The sequence below is a fragment of the Grampus griseus genome (genome assembly GCF_964374135.1).
Source record: "Grampus griseus genome assembly, chromosome: 8".
NCBI classification, from domain to species: domain Eukaryota; kingdom Metazoa; phylum Chordata; class Mammalia; order Artiodactyla; family Delphinidae; genus Grampus; species Grampus griseus.
This window is the reverse complement of record NC_139002.1, coordinates 14,850,130-14,872,546: the sequence shown is the minus strand read 5'-3', so window position 1 is coordinate 14,872,546 and position 22,417 is coordinate 14,850,130. Positions and strand designations below refer to the sequence as shown.

Below are 22,417 nucleotides of genomic sequence, written 5' to 3'. Positions count from 1 at the left end.
CCTGACCTTGGAAGCGGAACGGGGTCCTGCGGCAGGTCCTTCCGGGAGGGTGACATTCAGCCGGCCGGTCGGCGCGACGGGCTTTCCGTCCTAGAACCATGGCCCAGTTTGTCCGTAACCTCGCGGAGAAGGCCCCGGCGCTGGTCAGCGGTGAGCGCGGCATCAGCCCGGCTACGCGGGTAGCCGGGCGGGCGGAAAGGCCTGCGAGGGCCCGAGGGGAGGACGCGGGAGGCGGTCACCCGAGCGGCCGGCGGGAGCCGCGGCGGGCACGGCCTGAACGTGGAGGCGGGGTGGGGGGGGGGGCAGGAGGCGGATTGGCGGCTCTTCTCTAGCTTTTCGCTGGCCAGGCCTGCGGCTTGGGTTCTGTCTACAATCTAGAGATTCTGAATTCTGACCGCAACAGCGAGTGGAGGGAGTGTGTAGGCAGCCGGGGTTGCCCGGCAGCCGCCGCCATGACGCCCTTCGACCTCCAGGAGGAGGAATAGAGAGGGGATGGCTCCGCTAGGAGAGCGTGGGAGACGGCAGGCAGAGGTACATGAAAGCACAGAAATGCGGCCGCATCAGCTTGTCTGCTTCTCAGTGGAGTATGTGAAAGTCTGCAGAATTTTTAAGGGTGGGTGACCTTTGGAACGTTGCCTTTGTATTTTGTCCTGGCCAGATCCTGAGATACTTCGCCTTTAATCTAAGGGAATTTTTAGGTGAAATTAAGCTTTACGAACGAATATTCCTGCCCCGGTAAGCATAGGAAGGGATATTGGTAAGCAGCAATGTTTATTACTATACGTTAGCGTTCGTGGGGATTTTCTGTTCGAAAAAGCTGGATGTATCCTTACTGGTAGAACGCTGCATTTCAGAACAACCCTGAGTAGTCACAGCCCAGGGTAGTAATCTTATGTCAGTAAATATTTCATTTGTCTCCTGTAGCAAGCTATTCATTTTATCCCCATAGTGAGATCAGTTAAGTAGACGGAAGCTTCTTCGCTAGATGTGCTATATTCTAGTAAGTGGTTGAAGCGCAGGTCTCTGAACGGCTTTCGCTCAAATTTTGTTCGTTGTCTCCTCCCTTTTCTCCATCAGCAGTCGAACAATGAGTTACTAAATGCCTGACAGTGTCAGATACTTTAAATACTTGATCCTCTTCTCCTACAGAACCCCACAGTCCACTACTATTATAAGTTTACACACTTTACCAAAGAACTTAAGTTTACAGCTTGACTAAGATAAAGCTCTACATTTTTACATAATGCAAGGAGAAGGAATAGTGGCTTGATTATTTGGACTTTGTGGATGATTTGAGGCAAATTTTTTTAAATTTCAGGTGGATTTTTTTTCTCCTACCAGGGCTTTCACATCTTTTCGGTGGTGCATCTTGGGGAATTGCAAACTAATTTTAATGATAATTTACAAAAAGAAAAGTAATGTGAAAATAATTATGAAATATATCAACCATTTCCTCTGCTACTATGAATAATTAAAAGATACAGGTTGTTATTCTTCCAGAAGTACTCAGAAAGGAGAACTCAACTGGGGCCAGAATGTTAAAATGGAGCTGTATTTTGCTTCGTAGCTTAACTCGGTGTATTAAATGTTAATGTTAAATATCTAAAATATTGCTAACTGTATCTGTTAATTCTCCTGGAGGACAAAGACACTTACAGAAATAAGTAATTTTAATTCATCAAACTTCCTCGGAAAGGTCATAGAGTCTGGGGTTTTTTTTGGTTTTTGTTTTTTTTCCTATTAACTAAACTTGAGACTTTATTTGGATTTCACCAGCTTTTTGAGTTAATCTCTGTCTGTTCCAGGAACCAATCCAGGGTACCACAGTGCAATGAGTTGTCTATCTCTCTAGTCTCCTGTGTGACAGTTTCCCAACCTTTCCTTACCTTTCATGACCTTGACAGTCTCAAGATGTCTGTGTAGGTATCTGTCTAGGTATCCTTTAGATGTTCCCCATTTTGAATTTGTCTGGTGCCTTTGTCATGATTAGTCTGGAGCTATGGGGCTGTTGTTTTTTTTTCTTTTTTTTTTCTTTGGCCGCACCTAGCGGCATGGGGGTTTGAACCCGTGCCCCCTGCAGTGCAAGTGCAGGGTCTTAACCACTGGACCGCCAGGGAAGTCCCTGGAGCTATGGATTTTGAGAAAGAATACCACAAAAGTGAAGTCCCCTAATCACATATCATGATGTAAGTGATATCCATATAACATCACTAGTGAAGTTAGCTTTCATCACTTGGTTAAGGTAGTTTCTCTAGGTTTCTCCTAAAGTTACTGTTTTTTCCTTTCCATACTGTATTCTTTAGAAGCAAGTAACTAAATTGGGGGAGGCAGGGGCAGGATTCTTATCTCCTGTAAGAGGGAATATTTACATATATTTAAATAGAATTCTTCTGTGAGAAAGATTTGTCTCTTCTTCCCCATTTTTTTATTCAGTCATTTATTGTATGGACTCACGTACATTCATTTCAAACTTTGTACCTCCAGTAGTACAGTAGTATGTTATTTATTTTGTTGCTCACATTGTTCCAGCTTTGGTCATTGAGAACTGTCACTTTGGCACCTCTGTCCCTTCGACATTCCCCTTTACTTTCTGGTACTACAAGATGCTTCAGACTTTTTTTTTTCTTCCCCTGCCATGCCACATGGCTTGCAGGATCTTAGTTCCCTGACCAGGGATTGAACCCCGGGCCCCGGCAGCGAAAACGCTGAGTCCTAACCACTGGACCGCCAGGGAATTCTCCAGTTTCATCTTATGTATCCTCTGCCCCAGCCTTAGAATTAGCCATTTCTCCAAGGAACCCTAGTTCCTTTTATTGGACAATTGTATTTTGAAACTAAGATCTAGGTACTGGATATGTTCCTTGCCACTAGACTATGCTAGTCACCCCTTATTCATGGAACGTAAGTTCCAAGACCTCCAGTGGATGCCTGAAACCACAGATAGTACTGAATCCTATATATGCTGTTTTTTTCCTATACATACATACCTATGATAAAGTTTAATCTATAGATTAGGCACAGTGGGCTTCCCTGGTGGTGCAGTGGTTGAGAGTCCGCCTGCCAATGCAGGGGACGTGGGTTCGTGCCCCGGTCCAGGAAGATCCCACATGCCGCGGAGCGGCTACGCCCGTGAGCCATGACCGCTGAGCCTGCGCGTCCGGAGCCTGTGCTCCGCAACGGGAGAGGCCACAACAGTGAGAGGCCCGCGTACCGCAAAAAAAAAAAAAAAAAAATTAGGCACAGTAAAAGATTAACGACAATAACTAATAAAACAGAACAATTAAAATACTGCAGTAAAAGTTATGTGAGGGGGGCTCTCTCAGAATATCTTATTGTACTGTACTCACCCTTCTGATGAGTGAGATGTTATAATGCCTACATGATAGGATAAGGTGGGGCAGATGATGTAGGCATTGTGACACAGCATTCGGATGGAACAGGGACAGCACGAAATTTCATCACACTACTCAGAAAGGCACACAATTTAAAACTTACGGATTGTTTAGTTCTGGAATTTTCCATTTAATATTTTCGGACAGTGGTTGACTGCAGGTAACTGAAACTATGGAAAGCAAAATCAGATATGGGGAGACTGTTGTACTAGAATATCATTGCCTCTAGGCCCTCTCAGTGGACAAGGAGGTGTGTGCGTATAGGTATTCCTCTACTTAGAATAAAATTACGTACCAGTAAACCTATCACAAGTTGAGAATATTGTAAGTCGAAAATGCATTTATTACACCTAGCCTACCAACATCATAACTTAGCCTAGCCTACCTTAATCGTGCTCAGAATACTTACATTAGCCTACGGTCGGGCAGAATCACCTACCACAAAGCCTATTTTAGAAAACAGTGTTGAATAGCTCACGTAATTTATTGAGTACTGTACTGAAAGTGAAAAACAGAATGGTTGTGTGTTGGTTGTTTACCCTCATATCACATGATAGACCAACTGCAGCTTGCTGGCACTGCCTAGCATTACAAAAAAGTATGGTACCCACTGTCGCTAGCCTGGGAAAAGATCAAAGTTCAAAGTATCATTTTTATTGAATGTATGTCACTTTCACACTGTAAAGTTGAAAAATTATAAGTTGAACCATCAAAAATTGGGGACCATAGGGCTTCCCTGGTGGTGCAGTGGTTGAGAGTCTGCCTGCTGATGCAGGGGACGTGGGTTCGTGCCCCGGTCCGGGAAGATCCCACATGCCGTGGAGCGGCTGGGCCCGTGAGCCATGGCCGCTGAGCCTGCGCGTCTGGAGCCTGTGCTCCGCAACGGGAGAGGCCACAACAGTGAGAGGCCCGCGCACCGCCAAAAAAAAAAAAAAATTGGGGACCATCTGTATATTCACCCATGGGTGTGTGTACACACACACACACACACACACACACACACACACACACACACACACGACCATTGGACAATGTGGGGATTAAGGACGCTGATCCCCATGCAGTTGAAAATCCAAATATAACTTTACAGTTGGCCCTCCATATCCACAGTTCCACGTCCACGCATGCAACCAGCCTCAGATCGTGAAGTACCATAGTACATATTTATTGAAAAACCTCCACATATAAGTGGACCTGTGCAGTTCAAAGGTCAACTATAGTTGTTTCTTATTGATCAATCTGTATATAAAACTAAACATGGGTTCATAATGAATGTCTCCAACTCTAATCCAGTACCACAAGGTTTGTTCTTTTCTTCCACATCTATAACTTCCCTCTCTTACAGTGAGAAACCTGGCTCCCATCATCCACCATTCATTTACTTATATTTTCTTCATCCCTTGTATACATGTAAAGCAGTTTCAAACTTTTTAACCTAAACTCCCTGAGAAACAAATTTACCAACTAAAGTACAGTGTTTGTGTACATTGTACTGATTTGTTTGTTTATAAAGAATAACATATCTGTATCTTGAAGATAATTTTAAAGTCTGTTGACTGTTAAACAAGACTTTGTTCTCTTTGATGGCGCCGTCTTACAGGCGTTGGCAGTTCTATTTAGAACTATCTGGTAGAGCTTTGGGTCTGCTTAAAGATTTACCCATGGCCCTAAGCCAGAGGATGATGGCGATACTAACTTTAAGAGTAGTGAAATACCTAAATACAGGCAGTTAATAATAGGGAAAGTACCAGGAGCTTTGGGTTATCTGTCTTTAAGAAGTAGACACTTTATGGATGTTCATGTATTTGTGCTGTTTTTGTCATGCTGTCTTGTAATTTTTTATATAAAATACCTTTTCTTTTGCTGAAATCACTACCATAGTCTCACATCTACCCTGGTCGTTAAAAATTTTTTTTCCTGAAATAGTAAATACCTTGAGGAATTTCAGCTTAATAACAGTTAAGTTTTGGCTGCTCTTAACAATACATGTAGGCTTTATTTTTATTATTTGTGGTATTTTGAAGGAGGAGCAGCTGTGCTTTTGTTAATCCAGCACATATTGATGAGGATACCAGAAATGGGTACTAATTGGTATAATTCTATCTGGATTTGTGGCCAATATAGTGACAAGTTTTAATCTTATTCTTAAGGATGCCATTCTACAGAGCTCCTTCCCTCCCCTTCTGCACCTCTTCCCTCCAAATTTTTTGGTCTCTACAAGACAATATGATTACATTGCTGCTGTTTTCTTGTTTTTGAACACAATTTCTGGTAACTTTATAGTTAACTAGATTTGCCATTCATAAATGAAGTACTAGTACTCTGGTACTGGCCACTAGTGAAGTCCTGGCATAATTGAATGTGCTTATAGCTTCCTGCCTGATTGAACGGTCCTGTGACACAGGTGTTCTGCATCTTTAAAAGCCTCTGGTTTCCAGGGAGCAGCTTTGACTTTTCACACCGGGTGCACATTTGGTACAAGCATTGAATGAATGTGATGCATGAATAAATATTTGTGTCCAGCCCACACATCTGCTTCTTTCGGTCTCTAGTGAGTTCATCCTGGTTTTTTGTTTTGTTTTGTTTTCCAGCTGCTGTGACTTACTCGAAGCCTCGATTGGCCACATTTTGGCACTATGCCAAGGTTGAGCTGGTTCCTCCAACCCCTGCTGAGATCCCTACAGCTATTCAGAGCTTGAAAAAAATTATCAATAGTGCTCAAACTGGTAGCTTCAAACAGCTTACAGTTAAGGTAACTATGGGCTAAATGAAAACGTATGTGCATAAAAGAAAATGTCTCCCCTTGGGATTTTTCTGATTGTTTTGATTAATATATGTATTTTTCAGTGAGGCTGAAACGAACATAATGAGAGATAATCTCTTTTTTGACTGTGGAGAAAGATACTTTGTAATTTTGTCATCTGGGTTGAAATAATTGGGCTGTTTTATGTCTTAGTTTCCTATTAATCTTATAACAAAGAAGTGATCACTTTTACTGGGCAGCTTTTTTTTTTCCTTTCCTATTTGTTTAGTGTACTAAATAGAATGGCTTGCTTTGCTGATTCTGTACTTTTTTTGTCTGTAGTCCTAAAACTATCCCCGATTTGGCTAAAAGCTCTTGGTCTATATCACAGTCAAGCAGCTAACACTCATGGAGGGTAAAAATACCAAAACCTAGAAGCATATAATATGATGTGAAGGGTGGAGATAAAATCTAAAAACTTAAGAATTCTAAAGAATTGGAACTTGAGGACTTCCCTGGTGGTCCAGTGGTTAAGACTCCTCTGTGCTCCCAGTGCAGGGGGCACAGGTTCTGTCCCTGGTCAGGGAACTAAGATCCCACATGCCGCTCAGCACATCCAAAAAAAAAAGGAAAAAGAATTGGAACAAATTCACTTCCAGGTGCTAAAAGGAAAAGGCCCAGTTTTGTTGTGGAAAGGTATTTTTTTCAACTGGAGTTTCAAGATCCATATTTGTGCTTGTGTGAACGCCGTTTTCTGGAACTGTGTGTGTGTACTTTTTAGGGCAATAAAACATTGATCTGTGAAACTAATTACTGAATACTTGGAAAGAATTAAACCAAATAATAAATGAATAAAAATTATGTCTAAAGGGAATGATAGAGCCCTTCAACTTTCAACAGATTTTCTTTGGCCAGACAGAAATGTCTGTTCAGAGACTTGCCTTCCTGTAGCCATCCTTTCATATGGATGCCCTGTCTAAATGTGGCAGCTATTTCCAGGATGTGGGTTGTTTTAGGGCTCATAAAGTGTCTCATAAACTAATAATGAAAGGGTTAAGTCAGTTCAGGTCTTTAAAGAATGCTTTGAAAGAATTTATAAGCTCTGGCCTACTTACCTTACATAATTGAAAGTTCAAAGGTTCTCAGCAGTTAAAGTTAACATCAGTAATTCTTGACTTTGACTAAAACTCCCCTTTAATTTGAATAGCATCCTTATATTCTCTGTCACTTAATCCTGGAAAAGAATAGTTTTAAATATATAAGAAAAAATGTACATTAAAATTTGTGCTTCTTTTTTCAGGAAGCTCTACTGAATGGTTTGGTGGCCACTGAGGTGTGGATGTGGTTTTATGTTGGCGAGATCATAGGCAAGCGTGGCATCATTGGCTATAATGTTTGAAGACCAGTCTTTGCTTTATTATTTGGGTGTTCTTGGACCATGTGTGAGCAGACTGCTATTTGAATAAAATAAGACAATGTGTCAAAATCAGTGTTTTCTCTGTCAAGCACTACATGGAAGGTCACAATTTCTCTTGATATTAAGTTGGGTTGTCTTTTGCTTTAATACATTAATACAGCTCTAAATGCATGTCTTTGCTTAGCCTGAAATTGGAAAGGATAGATATGAATATACCAACCTGGTACATGTATATATGAGGATAGCATTTTACTTTGAAGTCTTGAAATAAATGATATTTAAGCTTAATTTTAGAAAAGTTGCGGAAAGGCTTTGAGAAAACAAGAACTTGTTCCAGTAGGAGAAAAATAATACTGTGTGCCAAACATGGTATATACTAGTTAAATCACCTAGTATAAAGAATACAATTTGGACTGTTTTTCTTTGCTAAAATCAGAGAAAGACCCCTTTGACAACAGCTGTGTCTGTAAATGTAGGGGTACTTTTTGTCAATTTGAATATAGCTTCCCCAAAAGAGACCAGCTGGGTGATATTCTGTGTGTCTTTGTAACATCTTTAACACTAGGACAGAGAATGAAAGCAATGACCTATGTTTTCAGTTTAATTTTGATATGTTATTAACCTGTCTTTTTTTTTTAAAGACCTACCTTTACAAAAATAAAATATCCTATAGATATTTAACAGGATTATAGTTTAGTATCGTCCATGGGTCAAAATAATATATTATGTCCTGAAATAAATACAAGTGATTGGTATCAGTCTGTCATCTTGAGCCACTTTATTGAGGATTTGGGAGCGACTTAAATCATTCATTGGCCTTTCCTGGGGTTCTTACCGTCTATGAATGTCTCGTTGGTATGTTTCTAAATCTGTTGTAACTCTCTTTGCAGCCACTGCACAACATGGAATCCCAGCTGATGATAAGCAAAAGATGATTGCATATTGGAAAAGCATCATGGCTCACAATATAGTATTAATCCTTTAATAGTATTGAACCTTTATCCAGTCAATCCCAAATTTACCAGCTGGTTTTGAACACTGCTGCTTTAGCCAATAAAGGGCACAGCTTTTCTTTGTGATAGGCAAGAACTCACCAAGGAGAGACTGCTACTCTCTGAACTTTGAAGTAATGCCTAACTTACTGCAGGTGGTCAAAACTGAAACTACCTCTTTTCAGAAGGCATTCAGTAACTTAAAATATGCATAGCAACAGACAGAAAAGACACTACTACAATAATGGTGATTTTCATGAATTTTTCTATTGCATATGTGAGTGAGCAGTGCAATTAATTTTTAAAAAATTTAAAGGTATGAGATAGCACTAGTAAGAACCTACAGAGGCCAAGTTGATTCATGATATGTAATGTGATTTTACTTTAACTACATGGTCACAACAGAAAGTCCTCAAAATAAATGTTTACTACTCACTCCACTGCTACTCCCTCCTCCTTTGCCATATGGCACACCTCTGGTGTAGGGTGGCTAATAGTGTATGTACCGAATTTCCTTGGTTAAAATAGCAGTGGACTCTGAAGCGGCCACTTGACTTCTGCAGGCCTGTTACTTTTTGTCCTCCTAAACCCCAAATGTCTTGCCTCCTAGCAGAGAACTGTTCAGACTGTCTTTCACTGAATTTTTGCGTGCCAGGTGTTTGCCACTAGCAACATAAGTGAAGTTAAGTTTGAAGTCAGATATTTTTGGTGCACCTTCTAAATCCAGGTATGCTAAATGGTAGAAACATTCATGAACAAGACTGTTACCTGTTTCACAGAGCTTGATCTGGTGAGACGGGTAACTAAGCATGCAGCTAGAGTACCATGTGGCTTGTGAATGGAAACCCATTGAAGGACTTAGACAAGGCACAATCCCTGCCTTCGCTTTGTATAGTCTAGCAGCAGCGGGCAATTTCAAATCCATTAACAAAAGCTAGGGTAGAAATATGCATGGGGTGCATGTGGTCTTAAAGTTATTATACATAAATTGTCAATAACAGCAAAGCCTTCCTGAGGCTTGCATTTCAAGACCACATTGAATGTGATTCTGTCCACGTTGCATACTTAATCCTCTGTTGTATATGCCTCAGCATTACTCTCCTTGGATAAGCTTCTTTTTTCTTTTCCACTTATCTTTTATATACCTAAGTACATATTCTGCCCTGATTTCTAAGGATAGCTCAATATAATTTACTTTTTTAACATCTCATGTTTGTTTAGCACTTTACATTTTCACTATCTCATTTAGCGCTCAACTTCCCTCTGAGGCATGTGGCACAAATGATAGACCCACTTAAGACATTTTTGGTCAGAGGCATACTACAGCCACAGGAGTTAGTTTCTGCAAAAAATCCCCTGGTCAGTAATGTGTTAAGAAGTCAGGAACTAAGCTGCAGAAACACTCAGTGATTTGGCTAGGATCCCATGAGTAATCCGTAGAATCGCAAGTTGGGCCCAGGTCGTGATCCCATGTGTAGCCTCTGCCCTGCCTTCACTCCTTGTAGACTCCCTCACGTTTTTCTTGGTTCCATTCTGCAGTGCTTTCTGTATATCCTCAGTCCTTTGCCCTACTGTCAAGCTGTTTAAGCTTTCTTGGCAAATCAGATGTCAGCCTACCTAATCTTATATAAAGTGATATCTAGCTTTGTGAGACTTAAGTATTTCCTAATTAATATGGTTTTCATTTCTACTGGAATACGAATTGGTATGATCAGGATGACTCTTGAGATAAATACAGTAGCAATTCCACCAGAGATTGCCTTACCAGGGAACTTAACAGTAGGCCTGCTTACCAAATGAAAGGCCCCGATATTATTAAAATACTGATAAATACATGCAAGGCCCTTGACAACATGCCTTCAGCCTTGGTGTAATCACATTTTGCTACCAACCAGGGTTTCAGCCACACAGCTTCTAACCAGTCCCCGTAAAAACTCAAAAGCTTTAAATCTAGTTTTCAGATTATGTACCCACTGCCCCTGATGGTTGCAGTTTTTTACCAGTCACCAGGCCACTCTTCTTTATTTCTTGATAAATATTTTTTCTCCTGGCTTTCTGTCAGTCTACAAAACGGGTTCCGTCTTAATTCTTGGCCATTTCAACATACACGTGGATCAGTAGTTTTCAAAGTAAGGAAACTTAGTAATGAAAATTCTCAGGTTCTACCTAGGAACGGGGGGTGGGATCTGGCAATCTCTGTTTGAATTGGCTCTCCGTTTAATTCTGATGCATGCTAAAGTTTGAGAACTATTGACATAAATTGTCCTTCCAACAGACTGGGCTCAGTTCCCTTAAAAAGTCCAATGATTATGTCGCACCTTCCCTGGGCATTCATTCCTGTCGTTACCAAGGAATTTCAGCCACTCCATAGTTTCAGTTTCACGCATCCCTCTCTCTGACCACCTATAATCTTTCCAGCCCATTCCCTGTAATATCCCAGCTATATTAATTTGGAGTCACCATGACCATCAATAAATTGATGCTGCCATCTCCTTCACCACCTCGATGTCCCCTCTTCTCCCGGCTTATTTATATTCCATGGTCAATCGGGATCACTCTTTTGAATAAACCCTGAACTTCTTTACCTCTCACTCATTTTGTTGTCCTCATTTGCGAAAACCACATCCTCGGCTAAGTCTGTGCAGTCTGTACTTGCACCCGTGTAGCTGAATGTAGCTGGGGGAAACAGCCAAGGTGGCTAATCTCACTTTATATTCATGATCAGAATCTTCAGATGGTACCTAGTACTACCTGACAACCACACTGTGTTTCCTTGGGCCACGATTATTTCTGTGAGCAGGTGACCTTGCTTACTACTTAACTAAGAAAACTAAAGCAATTGGAGAACTTCCATGGGCTCCCACAGCATCATTCTCACAAACTGTCTGCACCCATAAATATTCTCCACCTTGCCTATACTAGATAGTTCATGTGCCTTTTTTTTTTTTCTCTTTCCTTTTGTTTGTTTTGGCCCTGCGGCTTGTGGGATCTTAGTTCCCTGACCAGGGATCGGACTCAGCCCCTCGGCAGTGAAAGTGCAGAGTCCTAACCGTCGGACCACCAGGGAATTCCCAATTCATGCTCCTTTTTAAAGCCAATCCCTCCATTCAATGTCTTTGTGCTATCATTTCTCCCCTTTTCCTGTTGTTTTGTCTGTTGTTCCTGTGAGTGTATACACATCCCGTCTTTTACAAAATTAGCCCCCTTTTGCACCAAAACACCTCAAAAGTTGTCAATATTCAGGGCCTTCCCTGGTGGTCCAGTGGTTAAGACTCCACGCTCCCAATGCAGGGGGCCCGGGTTTGATCCCTGGTCGGGAACTAGATCCCACATGCCACAACTAAAGATCCCTCATGCTGCAACTAAAGATCCCACATGCCACAGCGAAGATCCCGCATGCAGCAACTAAGACCTGGTGCAGCCTAAATAAATAAATAAAATATTTTTTGAAAGTTACCGATATTCAGTGTCTCCAAATCCTGTTCTCCCTTCAACCCATTCCAATCCAGCGTTCATTCCTACCACTCCACTGAAACTGCTCTCTGACACTTTAAATGGGTCACTTCTCAATCTTCATTTTACTTGCTCTTTCAGCAATATTTGACTCAGCTGACTCTTTCCTCCTGCTTGATGCACTTTCTGATAGACTTGACTTCCAGAACTTTCCTTTGGCCTTACTTCTTCCTTACCTTTTGTTCACTTCTCAGTTTCCTTTTCTGTTTCCTCCTTTCCCTGGCAGCCTGTCTTTGGAATATCCCAAACATAAGGCTCAGCTCTCTTGCTCTCTTTCTCCCTCTCTCTCTCATCATTCCACTGGAGATCTCCTCCAGTCTCCTGTTTAAATGACGCCTCTTAACTGATGACTCTCAAATTTATAGCTGTAGTCCCTACCTCTCCTCTGAACTCTAGGCTTATATACCACTACACCTCCACTTGGGTGTTTAATAGACATCTCAAACTTAGTATATCCAAAGTGAACTCCTGATTTCCTTCCCCACCCCCATCCCAAACCTGTTCCATAGTTTTCTCCCTCTCAGCTGATGGCAACTCTATCCTTCCAGTTGCTCAGGCTAAAAACCTTTGGAGTCATCCTTGACTCCCTGTCTTTCATGTTCTATATCAATCCTTCAAAAAGTCCTATTGGTTCTACCTTCAAAATATGTCTATTTCTTACCACCTCCACCACTAACACCAAGGCGCTATCATCTCTCACTGGGATTGCTGAAATGCCCTCTTAAATGGCCTCCTGCTGGCAAGCTTGCCTGTCTACAGTCTATTTACATCAGGCAGAGTGATTGTATCAAAGTGTAAGTCATAACCATGTCACTCCTCTGCTCAGAACCCTCAATGGCTCCCGCCTCACTCAGATTTGAAGCTAAAGTCCTTACTGTGGGCCACAAGGCCCACCCAACAAGATCTGGCTTTCCATTATATCTCCGACTTCATCCCCCTCTACCCTTTCTCACCCTGCCCCACTGGCCCCCTTGCTGTTTCTCAAACTCACCAGGCAACTCCTGCCTTAGCACTGACTGGTTCCGCAGTTTGGAATACTCTACCCCAAGATCTTCCCAGGGCTGGCTCCCTCACCTCATTCAGTATTTTCAGTGTGGGCTTCCCCGAACATCCTAATTATAATTGCAAGAAACCTTCCTCCAAATACTCTTTTCTCCTAGCCTGCTTTTTTATCCAAAAATTTCAACTTCTAATATTCCACATGATTTACTGGATTATTATGTTTATTGTTTTACCTTGCTAAAATAAATGCAAGCCCCACAAAGGCAGAAATGTTTAAAAATCTATTTTGTTCACTGATACTATCCCAAGCTCCAAGCACATAATCACTCAATACAGATATGATGAATAAATTAATTTATCCATTAATGAATCTATACCTTTATAAATGCTGTTCTCTCGGCCTTTACCCTGTCTCTTTCTACCTGTACATCTCTGTTCCACTTTGAGAAGTCTTTTCTGATTTTCCCAAACGCTTCCCTTTCCCCTCCTGTTGGGCCTCTTCTAGCACACATCACTGTACCCTAATGACACCTTTACATTTGTTTATTCCCCTTGCTAAGCTTTTTAAGGAAGGTACAGTATCTAATTCACCTTTGTAATCCTAGCCTATCCCATTATATATCTGACTTGTCTATAGTAGGTTTTCAAACAGTAAAACAGCCAACTCTAGCTTACCGTGTTTGGTGCTAGGTTGATAAAACAGAGTTTAGTGGCAGTTTGCCACAGAGGGAGATGCAGGCCTAGGGGACTCATTTCCTGAAGGCCTGCAGTCTGAGACTGCTACAAAGCTGATGCCAGCTGAGTCACTCCTGCATCTCAACCTCTAACTCTGAAACTCAGAGATCTCGATCCCTGATTATCAGCCCTTCTCTACTAAGCAAGGTTAGTGCAGTGCTACCTTCACATAAGGCCTAGGAGGGAAGAATGAGAGGGTGGGCAGCAGAAGATCCTTGACAGAAGACCTAGCCTGAAATCTGAAAATCCCAGAAATCCCTTAGGAACTGATCATCTTAGCTTCCTCTTTCTTTGCCACACCTGCCTTTCAGGAATTATACCCTTCAGAGAGATGAAAGAAGCACATCATATATAAGTTTATAGCACCACGCTATTCCTCATAGGATTTACACATGCAGCCTATGGGTGGATTTTTTTTTTAACATTTTTATTGGAGTATAATTGCTTTACAATGGTGTGTTAGTTTCTGCTTTATAACAAAGTGAATCAGCTATACATTTACATATATCCCCATATCTCCTCCCTCTTGTGTCTCCCTCCCACCCTCCCTATCCCACCACTCTAGGTGGTCACAAAGCACCGAGCTGATCACCCTATGCTATGCTTCCCACTAGCTATCTATTTTACATTTGGTAGTATATATAAGTCCATGCCACTCTTTCACTTCGTCCCAGCTTACCCTTCCCCCTCACCATGTCCTCAAGTCCCTTCTCTACATCTGCGTCTGCGTCTTTATTCCTGTCCTGCCCCCAAGGTTCTTCAGAACCATTTTTTTTTTTAGATTCCACATATATGTGTTAGCATACAGCATTTGTTTTTCTCTTTCTGATTTACTTCACTTTGACTCTAGGTCCACCCACCTCACTACAAATAACTTAATTTCGTTTCTTTTTATGGCTGAGTAATATTCCATTGTATATGTGTGCCACATCTTTATCCATTCATCTGTGGATGAACACTTAGGTTGCTTCCATGTCCTGGCTATTGTAAATAGATATGAATTTATATAAGAATTATATAAATTTTTTATAAGAATTATAAAAAGAATTCTTATAAGAATTATATGAATTTTTATAAGAATTTTTTTATAAGAATTATATGTTGTACTTCTTGCACAAAGTAAAAAAGGTTATCTTTAGAGCCTCGAAGTTTTAATGCATTCCAGTGTTGTCAAATCCAAAAGCAATTCAAACACTGTTGTGTGGTTTTGAATTATAGACTACTTGTTAAAATAGCTATTGTTTCCCCTAAGGATTGCCTGCATTTTTACCTTGATGTCATCTCACTTTGGGTCTCAAGAGTTTAGGGAAGTTAATAGAACAAGTGAATAACTATAGTTCTGAGATAACAGTGAATTCTAACATGATGGTAGAAAAGTGATTACCACTTTTTTTTAAAGTGATTACCACTTTTGATGACCTTCAGGTGGAGTAATGGAAAGAAAACCATGTAAGCCCAGGATTGTTGTTTTGGGGAGTTTTTTTAAAGTAATGTGAGCCAAATAAATATTGTCAGGAGTGATATTTTGATCATCATTACTTTGCTTTGTTTGTTTTTTAATATTTAGTTAGTTGCACTGGGTCTTAGCTGCAGCACGTGGGCTCCTTAGTTGTGGCATGCAAGCTCTTAGTTGCAGCCTACACGTGGGATCTAGTTCCCCGACCAGGGATTGAACCTGGGTCCTCTGCATTGCCAGTGTTGAGTCTTATCCACTGCGCCACCAGGGAAGTCCCTGCTTTACTTTGAATTCTGTTATGGTTTCATCTGCCTTGAATATTGAGAGCAGAAGAATGCTTTATTATGTGATACCCACGTTACTGCTACATTAGGGAAACTGATTTCCACTTCTGTGCAGGCTCCAAATTTCACCCCCACTGCACTAAGGGTAAACACTGAAGCCAAATGGCCCTGGATTTGAGACCCTTGAGTTTGTTTGCTCTACCTTCACCATCTGACACCACCACCCCCCCACCGCCTGCCACCGCGAGCCACCCATCCCAGAAGAAGGCTGCCTCTAAACACTGAGTAGCAAGCCTCTCAAAGTTGTCTGTGGAAAGGCCCACCTAAAGAACACATCAGCAACGAAACCCTTTTTCTTTTTTCTCCTAAAATGGTATCCGTAGCTGCATGTTTTCCTTATTGCCAGTCTCAGCTAAGGCAAAGGCCTGGTGCAGGTTAGCAGAAGCCACTCCGCTTAGACGTTTTGAAACAAAATGTTACTCTCCTCACTGTTCAGTGCAGAATGAAATGATGTGGAACCATTCGCGGTGAGGTGAGTGAGTCAGGGTTCAAGGACTGGAATGCAGGACTTGATTCCTGGTTTCCTAACTCTAACTACATCCTCTATATGCTTGGATATTTAACCTGGTCATTGCACCGTTAGGGGCAGGAATGGGGAAGGGGGATGGTTTGCTTTTTATGTGTTTATTCAGAAACTTACATCTGAACTCTAACCTAACCCACATGTAAGACACTTCATTTCAACTCTAGCAGGAGCAAGTGATGATTCATAACGTATTCTTTGTGTCTGAGTCCCATGATTTTTCCTGGGTCTTAAGCAATAGGATTGTCTAGATGTTAATAGAGAGGACTCAGAACAGAGAAGAGAATGCGGCTGAAAAGGCTAAACCCTAATCCTAATTATCTTAAAAGTCAAGTTAACCAGTGATCCTTTAACAACCTAGTCTCTACCCATAATGTTTCAAAATAAATTCTCAGTTTTTAAACTTGGTATCAGAAGCTCATGTAACTTCACCTGTTAGAGACATTAATAAGCGTAGCTTTTAAAACAGGTTTACTTTTTTTTTTTTTTTTTTTTTTTTTGCGGTACGCAGGCCTGTCACTGTTGTGGCCTCTCCCGTTGCGGAGCACAGGCTCCGGACGCACAGGCTCAGCGGCCATGGCTCACGGGCCCAGCCGCTCTGCGGCATGTGGGATCTTCCCGGACCGGGGCACGAACCCGTGTCCCCTGCATCGGCAGGCGGACTCTCAACCACTGCGCCACCAGGGAAGCCCTAGGCTTACATTTTTGTATCAGATTATGAGGTCTGCCTTGTGCAATGATGGCCATGCTCTCATGGTTTTGTTTGTTTGGTTTTTTACTTCAATTATCTTCCAAAAGATATACAGTATTTTTTTTTTAAAGATGTTGGGGGCAGGAGTTTATTAATTTATTTATTTTTACTGTGTTGCGTCTTCGTTTCTGTGCGACGGCTTTCTCTCGTTGTGGCAAGCGGGAGCCACTCTTCACCGCGGTGCGCGGGCCTCTCACTATGGCAGCCTCTCTTGTTGCGGAGCACAGGCTCCAGACGCGCAGGCTCAGTAGTTGTGGCTCACGGGCCTAGTTGCTCCGCGGCATGTGTGATCCTCCCAGACCAGGGCTCGAACCCGTGTCCCCTGCATCGGCAGGCAGATTCTCAACCACTGCGCCACCAGGGAAGCCCCTACAGTGAGTTTTTTTAAGTCTAGGAATAAACTAAACACAATGCATGCGTTGTATTATAGATTCAAAAACATGTCAAAACAAGCTTATTCATCTAGCCTTGAAAAAGATAACCTTTAGGAAAACTTCCAGGCCAGTCATGATTGCTGGAGAGAAAATAACCAAATGCTTATTACTCAAAAGGCTTCTTCAAGTGACCATAAAGTCTAGTCTTTCAATGCTAACATCTTCACTTGTGGAAATTCATCTCAGAATCAGGAATTGGTAGCTTCCAGTTCCTCTGAGAATATTCCTCAATCAACAAGTTGTCCATCTAGCTAAGGGACAGCTTCCTGGAATTAAGACTGAAGAACCTAGGTTATAATTAACTCAGACTTCCTCCTCCTCTTGTACCTTGGCCATGACCTTAATCCTCACCTAGAGTTTCCACCCCATCTATGGATAAAAATTTGTTCTAATTTAGACCAACTGAACTCTAGTCTTATTAGCCTAAGGTGAGTTAGCATTGGTGGCTGAAAGGAATCCTAAACCAATTTCAGACCATTTAGTTAGACTTTAAGCATGACTCAAAAAAATCTAGACATATCGGTGGGAGGATAACATTGCTCAGTATTACCCTTTTTCTGTCTGTAGTTTAAAAAATTATTTTTATTTGGTAATGTTAGGTCTAGTGAATTTTTTCAAAGTAATTTGGAGGCAAACAAAATGTTTCCAGTTCTAGGAACTGCAGCATTGACAATACACAGAAGTAATTAAAAGGAGTGTTAAAATGGGAAGGGCTTTGGAATTTAGCAGCTTTCAGCGACATGGATTTAAAGTCATATTTAAGTGAGAATCAGTAGGTCCATTGACTTATCTAAAGATCCCAAAGCCTTATATTATATGATCTCCTTGGCTCTTAAAGTTTCACAAGAGATAAGGTTTATGGGATAAAGAATATAGAATCAAGTGTTTGGCAGGCATGGAATTTGAGATTCAAAGAAGCCATTATACACCTTCGTTCACATGACAGTCTTTGAGAAAAGAGGAGTGCCTTACCTATTACATTAAGGAAAAATAGAAACTATCTAGCAAGGACTCCTTCAATTTCCTCCCCGACCTCAAACTGATCTATTTCTTCCCTCCTTTCTCCTGTCCTAGAGGAAAACATTTAGAACACTCTTTCCGAAATTATCCTTCTACATTTGCTCTTGCTTCTCTGCCTTTCCACTCTTCAGTGATCTGAAGACACCTACCCATTCCCCATTTTCCTTTGTTCATTTATTTATTTGTTCAACAAACATGTATTACACTCTTGTTATAGGGCATATTAAGTGCTTGGGATACTGAAAATAAAAGACACATATCCTACCTTCAAAGGGCTCAAAGGGAAGGGGTAGCAAAATAAACAATTACAAATCACACAATTATGATACATCATGTAAAGATCAACAAGAGAAGTCTGCATATTATGCTATGGCTGTATACACAGGAGAGGTTGAAGAATGCTGGGGTAGAGGGGCTGGCGCCTGAGATGGGTCTAGAAGTTAGCTAAGAGAACAAAAGGGGAAAGAAGGACTTTTTAGACAGAGGGAATAGCATATGCACCAAAGCAGGACCGTAGGAGATAATTCAAATTTAATAAGGCAGGAACACAAGGAATAGATGTGTGTTGGAGGAAGGGGTGAGGGAGAGTTAGACCAAATAACACAGGATCTTCAAGATGATAAGGAATTATTAAAGTATTTTAAGGATGGAAGTAATATGGTCAGATTTGCATTTTAGGAAGATCAGTCTTCCATCAGAGGATGATTAGACTGGGAACTATAGCAGTTATCCTGAAAAGAAATGAGCAATTGGAAGTGCACAGTGGTGTAATTAGAGGAGGCTGTACAGAAAGAGGCAAACTTTGGTGTAAACAGGAATTTAGTTTAAGGACATACAAGTGAAGATGCCCAACAAAGTGTTGGTTCTGTGTGTCTGAAATTGGAAAGAGCGGTTAGTGCTGAAGATGTAAATTTGGAAGTAACAAGCACACTGCAGGGACTGGGGCCTGGCTTCTGAGATGAGATTGCTTAAGAAGAATGGGAAAGCTCCAGGAGGGGACAGTAGGTGTTTCTGTAGGTTTTGTTTATTGCTGTATCCCCAGCACCTACAGCTGTGCCTGGTATATAGTCAGCACTCAGTAAGTATTTGAATACATGAATGAAATAATGAAAAGAAAAGAGGATTAAGAACATAACTCTGAGAAACATCAACATTTAGGGATGGACACAGAAAAGAAGCCACTGAAGGGATCTGAGAAAGATTAGAGAGGTGGGTAGAAAAGCAAGAAGGAGAGAGTGGGGTCATGGAAACCAAGGGAAGAGAGCTTCCAGAAGTTCAACCATGCTGCAAAAAGACTAGGTATAACAAGAACTAAAAAGTCTCCATTAGGTTTAGCAACTAGAAAGTCATGGGAGTTTTTTAGTGGAAGCAGTTTCAGTCGGGGTAGTGGGTGGCCGGATGATAGTGTTTGAAGAGTATGTGGAAAATGGGAAGGAAGTGGAGGCTCTGAAGGTAGATGATTCTTTTCAGAAACTTGGCTGCATCTTCATTAAGCAATTTTTTCTTTCCTTTTTCATTGATACTTTCCCTGAAGCTATAGATAGGCTCAAGTCTCCCTCTCTTAAAAACAAACAAAAACACCACCTTCCCTTTAATTCATTCTCAAGCTATTGACCTATCTTTCATTACCCTTCTTCTCAAGCGAATGGAAGTATGTGAGTGTATCTTGAATCCTCTTTCTTCTGTTAACTTTCCCTTTCATTTATTTTCTGACCTAGGCAGCCCTTGTAATGTATCACTCTGTAATGACTATATATATACCATTAACTTGTTCATTTACTTATCCATTCATCCTTGCCTCTTTTCTTTCTCTCCCTACATTTAGTACATCAACAAATCCTTACTCTATCTTCAAAATATATCCTGAATCTGTCCATTTCTCATCACCTCCGCATTACCACCCAAGGCCAGGACATCCTCATCTCTCACCTGGACCACAGCAGTCACCTGCCAACAGATCTCCCCACCTTCACCCTTGCCTCTCTATTATCTATTCTTATACTAGCAGCCAAAGTTATCCTTTCAAGTATTAAGTATTTTGTCAGTCTTCTATTCAGAACCCTCCAGTGGCTCTTCATCTCATTTTAAGTCTCTGTATGAGCTGAAGCACCCCCTCCCCCATTGCTTGGCTCAAAACATTTCTACCACTGTTCCCGCCATTGACCTGACTGCAGCCACACTGGCCTCTTTGTTGTCCCCTAAACACACTCTGTCTCAGCCCATCTGCATTTGGTTTACTCTCTCACTTCCTCAGCACTCTGTTCAAATAGCCCCTTAACCCAAAGGTCTCCCCTGGCCAGCCTTCAAAAACAATTGCACCTTAGCCTCTCCCAGCTCTCTACCCTCTTCATCGTACCTACATAGCACTTGTCACCAGCTGACTTATAATAGTAACTTATTTGCTGTCTGTTTCCCTTCACTAGACTCTGAGCACCTACAAAGTGTCCCTACCAAGAGCACCTCCCTTGGAGAAGCAGAGACAAAGATAACTGAGGAACTATTCCTGCCCTTGAGGAACCCACACTTCAGTGAGTCATACAACCTAACAAGTAATTAGAATGGAAATGCTCAAAGCTGTCTGAATGCAAGAGTCAGGCCCCGGGGAGCAGTGTGGTTTGGGGCAGCAGTTCAGGCACTCTTCCGCCTGGGTAGTAGTTACAACCATGAGTTCACTCTAAGAGAATGTGAGAAACGAAAAGCACTCGGGAGGCATCAGTGTCCAAGGGGTGAAGGACAGAGAAAGCAGCCAAGAAGAATCAAAGAGGTGAAGAAGGGCTGGAAGAATGGAAGAAAGACAAGACAGAAGCTCACTGAGGTTGAAGCTACTATGTTGTCTTTCTAGAATATTACTACTAATCATTGCAATGAAAACATTTATTAACAGTTGGCTACGCGCTGTTACTGTTCTAAGCATGTTCCATATGTTCACACATTAAACCTCACAATGACACAGGAAGTTAGGCACTAGTATGGCCCCATTTTACAGAGAGGAAATGGATTCACTTGCCCCAAGTGCACCCACCTACTGAGAAATAAAGATTAGAACCCAAACAGTTTGAGCTTGCACTCTTAAACACTATGTTGTTATCCTTAATACAATACTATGCCAGCTCTATATGCATTTTCCTATTTTATTGAGGAGCTATTAAGGTCAGGTACTGTTCTAGCCTCTGGATACAGCACACTGCAGGGACTGGGGCCTGGCTTCAGTGGCCAAGTGGACCAAGTACCTCCCTTCATGGAGTGCATATCCTTGTGGGGGTGATTGACATGAAACAAGTCCGTAGATGCAGATACAAGTGCTATGAAGGAAAACGGAAGCAGGGTAAGGTATCACAAATGACAGTGGTGGCCTCTCTGAGGAGGTGACGTTGAAGTAGAGATCTGGAGGAAGTGAGAGAGTGAGCCAAGAGGATATCTGGGGGAAGAACATTCCAGGCAGAGGGAACAGTGAGTGCAGAAGCCTTAAAGTGTGAGTGTGCAGGTGTGTTCCAGGAACTGCAAGGAGGTCAAAGAGGTAGGAGCACAATGAACTGGGGAGAGAGAGGCGGGAGATAAGGTCAGAAAGGTACAGAAAGGCTTCCAGGACATATTGTTAAGTGAAAAAGATTAAGGGATAAGGCATAGTAGTTTGTATGGTATAATCACATTGAGTAAAGAAGTATGTGTGTGTCTGTGTGTACATCCATATAGATAGATGATAGATAGATAGATAAATATAAATGCGTTTATATTCTGAAATAATAGACAACAAACTTAATAGTGATTATCTTTTGAGGGAAGGAAGGGATATTTAGACTCTTTATTTTATATTCTTCCCTACTATTTGGAAAATTTTACCTCGCATATGTGACTTGTATAATAACCAAAAAATAGCTAAAACTCTTAACCACATGTTAAGGGGCCCAAGCTAAAGTCCTCTTTCCCTTTATGGCTGAGCCTCTCCAAAGTTGCCTCCACTGGCTTCTTGCTCTCTCCCTGTCCTCCTCAACCAAATACAGTCCGACTCCAGACTTCATGTCTCCCCGGCCACCGCACTTACAGGGCTCACCTGCGACTTCCCTGGGACTACGAGGAACACTCCTCAGTCCTTTT

General features: G+C 41.6%; 1 protein-coding gene across 2 annotated transcripts; it reads left to right on the top strand.

Annotated features, from left to right (window-relative positions):
• On the top strand, positions 1 to 21,176 carry ATP5MG (ATP synthase membrane subunit g). 2 transcript variants are annotated; one of them, XM_082659923.1, is made up of 3 exons: positions 1 to 150; positions 5,984 to 6,144; positions 20,746 to 21,176. In XM_082659923.1, the coding sequence occupies exons 1-3, from the start codon at positions 99 to 101 to the stop codon at positions 20,809 to 20,811; spliced, it is 279 nt and encodes a 92-aa protein (XP_082516049.1). In that variant the 5' UTR covers positions 1 to 98; the 3' UTR covers positions 20,812 to 21,176. The 2 variants fall into 2 exon arrangements, with proteins under 2 accessions (XP_082516049.1, XP_082516048.1); XM_082659922.1 differs by lacking the exon at positions 20,746 to 21,176 and adding an exon at positions 7,436 to 8,310.
• Positions 21,177 to 22,417: the final 1,241 nt, after the last annotated feature.

Coding starts and splice junctions, on each gene's coding strand:
- ATP5MG (XM_082659922.1), top strand. CDS start 99: ATGGCCCAGTTTGTCCGTAACCTCGCGGAGAAGGCCCCGGCGCTGGTC. Junction 151..5,983: donor GGCCCCGGCGCTGGTCAGCG/GTGAGCGCGGCA, acceptor TTTGTTTTCCAG/CTGCTGTGACTTACTCGAAG. Junction 6,145..7,435: donor TCAAACAGCTTACAGTTAAG/GTAACTATGGGC, acceptor TTCTTTTTTCAG/GAAGCTCTACTGAATGGTTT.